Source organism: Asparagus officinalis, chromosome 7 (genome assembly GCF_001876935.1).
Source record: "Asparagus officinalis chromosome 7, Aspof.V1, whole genome shotgun sequence".
Lineage (NCBI taxonomy): Eukaryota > Viridiplantae > Streptophyta > Magnoliopsida > Asparagales > Asparagaceae > Asparagus > Asparagus officinalis.
In genome coordinates, this window is record NC_033800.1 from 88,891,033 (window position 1) to 88,895,788 (window position 4,756).

Below are 4,756 nucleotides of genomic sequence, written 5' to 3' on the forward strand. Positions count from 1 at the left end.
ATCAGTGCCGGTCAGATTCTCGATGCGGCTGGTCTCCAGGACGGCGATCATCTAAACCTCCTCGATTGGAGCCCTAGCCGCAACCTGGCGATCGTCCTCGACGACGTCGTGCACTCTCTGAACCCTGGCACCTCCGCTCATGAGATCGTCTTCGACTACATGGGCAGTTCAATTTCGAGCCTCAGCTGGGCTCCCGACGGCCGCCACCTCGCCGTTGGAATGCACGATTCGCTGATTTACATATGGGACGTCGAACGAAAGTGCCCGACGAGGACTTTGAGAAATGTGCACTGGAGATCATCTCGAGTCGGGTCTCTGGCTTGGAAATGTGACAACATACTGACCTCAGGAGGCTCAGACGGCAGAGTTGTCAACAGCGATCCCAGGATGCCGTCTGCAGCCCACGTTGTTCAAAGCTACCGAGGACACGGGCCCGGCGACATTTGCGGGCTCAAATGGTCACCTGATCACGCAAGCTTCAAGCAACTAGCGAGCGGAGGCAGCGACGGCCTGGTTCATGTATGGGATGCTCGCAATCAGAATCAGTGGGCTTTTCGTTTCAAGGTTGCTGCTAGAGATGCTTCTGTCAGGGCCCTTGACTGGTGCCCTTTCAAGGGTTGCTTGCTGGCCACAGGGGGAGGTGTTGGAGGGGACGGCAAGAGCAACGGATCGATCAGGTTCTGGAGCACGCAAACCGGTGCTTGTGTGAGGTCGGTGAAGACCGGCAGCACCCGAGTCTGTGCTCTGATGTGGAGCAAGAACAGCGAGCAGTTTTTGAGCTCGTGCAGCGGTACCGATCAGGATCACATGACTCTCTGGGACTACCCATCCTGTGTTAGGACAGGAGAGCTTGTGGGTCACGTCGCCCCATACTTAGCTTTGAGCCCAGATGGCACCACGGTTGCATCGGCTACGGGGGGCATCGACTCAACGCTGAGATTGTGGAACGTTTTCCCCCCAGTTCCCAAGCCCACATCTAGAGCTCTCTTCAGCGGTTCGTATCATGCGCACATCAGGTAATCACATTTGCGCGTGCACGCACACACCCACACTCACACGCAACACACACACACACACACACCATGCGCGCATACACACACTTTTACTTGTTTATTTATTAACATGCCAGTAGTTTAGCCGTGTCACTACTACACTCACGCCACACTCTCAGTCGTGCATGCACCTCTTATCGGTTGTGTATGCCCCATTACCACAGACCATCGATCAAACCAGGCCATTGCTGCCCTCGCACCGCACCATCAGTCATGCATGCATCGCCCATCGATCGTGCATGCCCTACTCATGCACCCGTTGGTCACAGTCACTCATGCATGCACCGTTAATCATCCATGCACACCCATGTTTCCACTCACCCATTGCTTGTGCTCGGTAGTGCACAAACCGCCCATTGCCAGAAGTCAATCGATCGCACTTGGTCATGCATATGAGACAGGGTAGTTTTTGACACACATCACATACTTCTAGCACATATCATATGCTTTTGAAGTGTTTCGTACATTTCTAGATCTCAATATTTGAATTCCAGAAAAAAACGGTACTGTGAAATTTTTGGCATGGCTCATAAATTTTCTTTACGCTCACGACACCTTCCGACACCTCTCATATTTTCTGACACATATTTTCTTGGTAATTTATCCTAACCCAAGTGTCCTGATTTTAGAAAGATTTGCAGTGTCAACATGCTCAGTAGTGTATATCCTGCTTGACACAGACAGACACATCTACATCTTTGCTTGTTTATTTATATATATCCCTGCAGGTCATATTTCCAATGCTAATTCTGGAGTGCGAGTTTGTTTCCCAGCAGCAAAAGTATCTACATTATTTGATTGCATTAGTTCGTTATCCCAATGGTGGTAGATGACTTCGGCAAGTGAAAAATTAGAGGGGTTGGCTTTCTTGTGTGTGGGTATGTCTTGGTGTGTGCATGTGTGTGTTATGCTTGTATGTATCTTTTAAAGGTTAAAATTTGGGCTATTTTTGGTTTTTGGTGTGAGTGTGTGCGTGTGTAGGTGTATTTCAAGGTGTGTTATTCTTATTCTTTTTTCTAATTGTTTTGGGTTATTTTTGTTGTTATGGTGCTGATTTTCTGTGAACTTGTTCAACAGGATTGTATCTTTCTGAGGGGTTCGTGTGAGTTCATTTCTGCTCTCATTATTACTTTTGTTTCTAGGTATTTTGTGGTGTACTAGTGCAGGTTTTATGTTCAATTTCACTTTTACAGAGTTTGTTGCTCTTCCTTTTGTACTATTAGTTGCTGGATGTTTGTGTGTGTGCATGTGTGTCTTTGTATATGTGTTTCTGTATGTCTGTTTGGGGCATGCAGGTTTTTCTTCTCTTTTTCCCCTGCATTAAAGAATGAAAAGCGAGGTCCTATCTACTTTTATTGAGAAAGATTGCTCACCAGTTTCATATACTGAATTGCGTTTTTTTTTTTGAGAAACATATTGATAAACACCTGGACAGTATTATATTTAAGAAAAAGAATGACTGAGAAATGAACTTTTTTGTTGGTGTGAAGACTGTTAAATTGAATCAGTGTGATTGATACATCTGCTTGTACTTTGAGGAGAAGATAGCTGTCAGGTTTCTACTTTTTGTAGTTATCAACAATTATTTTCTTAAATAAGGTACTTTGTTATGATATTCACTAACTGAACACAGTTTTGAAGCCTGTGCATTACTTAATATTGAAGATTGCTTTTTTAGGAGTTTGACTGACCGAATTTGAAACAGGAGAAATTTCATTAAACCATGTTTCACATTCTTCTAATGACACTTAATGCACATTCATACACTTAAAACATAATACCAGATACTAACACAATTTTCAAATGCTTCAGAATTTTAATGGTTGTTTTTTTAGTAATCTTGTAAATTCATCAAAACATATATGTTGGTGGAAAATATTACCTCAGTTATTTTGTTGAATTTTCCTAACCAATTGTCCATTTTAAGAAGATTTTCCATACAAACATGCTCCTCCATCTCTTACACATCTTATGCTCTTACCCTTCATTACAAAAATCCCGTGCTTGTCTATTTATTTATTTTTGCAGCCGTACTTTCTCAGCATTTCGCTTTTTTTGCCTTTAATTGCAATTGGTTGCATCTCCCAATTGGTGACGGTCTGATAGGTAAGTCTGGTAAGTGCAAAAACAAATTTTTTTTACTGGTAAGTCTATGTCTACTCTGATTTAGTTGATTTTTTTTAAAAGCATGTAGCTGGGGACTTGTGTAGGTCTCCTAGCTGTAGTTCATGTTCGCCTCATTTTGCTTGGTTTCGTCTCTTCAGGTTTATCACAAATGCAATAAGTTTCATATATAGTACGGGTTAAGAACTTTGTTAGTCTAGCGCTATCAGTAGGCAAGGCTTGGAATTTGTAGAAGTTGCAGAGGACTTTACAACTACATGATTTGTAGTAGTTGCAGAGGAGTTTACAACTACATGGACCAGTATCCCTCCAGCAACCAAACGAAATGCAACGATTCCGATTACTCGGGTTTTCTTGCAAGCTAATTACTTTTTCATACTGCAGTCAACAGCGCATCCTTGAAAGAAAAGTTGTGAGCAAGTTTCCAGTATTTGCGGAGGCTCTTGTGTCTGTCGCCTTGAATTTCCGTCCTCCGTGTTTACTGATTTTTTTAATTAATTGAGTATGATTGTAAATTTATAATGCGACTTAGTGTAATTGAAAGTTCTTTTTTTAAGGATGTAATAAAAATACACTTCCGAGTTCCATGGTTTAGTTTCTTTGGTTTTTAATCAGTTTATTTGCATATCAAATGTCTCTCTTCATTAGGAATTTTACTATAATGTGCTTGAAAGTTTACAAAAAGATTGTAAATATTTTCACATATTACAGGATGGTTCCGACATTTCCAATACCAAGAGGCAAAATGTGAATATTTTACTGGAGTTGAGCACGTCAATCATATATTACCAAATTATGTAAGGTTAAACATGCAGACTTTTAGATTATATATATAGAATTGGACTTAATTTTTTTTCTCATTGTTAATCATTTTCTGGACTTAAGGACCTTCATCAATTTATAGTGCATTAACGTCTCCTCTAATTATTTGTGTTAAAAATGTCGAAACATTATTATTGATGACTCATCATTTCTACAATTCTCTTATGAGTATGGTTTAGTTCCCAATGCAATGAATTCTTAGATGGTTTGGCTTCACATAAAATAAGGAGCTTTGCGACAGGGACCCAAAATATAAGATCAATAGAGGGGACAAGTGATGTGTCCCCTTCTTATTGGATAATAAATTGGTCATCATTGATGTGTACCCCTCCTTTGCTATGTTATGAGAAGAAGAGAATATAGTTTTTTTTATTAGTAGTTAAAGTAGCTAGTTTGAGTGGTTGGATTTTCCTAAAATAAATCAAAATATTATGTTTGAAATTCAAACTTAGATAGCTTAACCATCTATCTGTCCCTTACAAATCTAAATAAAAATTTATAGTTTGTAAGAACTAAACGACGACTAGGATTTTAATGTTTCGAGATTTAAATCAGTATTCGTGTTTGGTTCGTCTGAGATTAGTATTTTCCACTAATCCCAAAATGGATAGTAAAGAGTTCCACTATCCCCAAGCATTCCGGACATAGGACTTCCCAATACTATTATATCCTCTCACCTCACATACTCACCCATATTAATGTATTATAATATTATAATGAAATATGTTAAATTAGAGGGGGTGATTATAATCTTAGAA

The 4,756-nt window shown here is 40.3% G+C and overlaps 1 protein-coding gene across 1 annotated transcript; it reads left to right on the top strand.

Moving 5' to 3' along the window:
* LOC109849028 (cell division cycle 20.5, cofactor of APC complex-like) lies at positions 7–3,770 on the top strand. Its single transcript, XM_020418795.1, has 2 exons — positions 7–1,016; positions 1,781–3,770. Exons 1-2 carry the CDS (start codon positions 160–162, stop codon positions 1,797–1,799), a joined length of 876 nt encoding a protein of 291 aa, XP_020274384.1. The 5' UTR covers positions 7–159; the 3' UTR covers positions 1,800–3,770.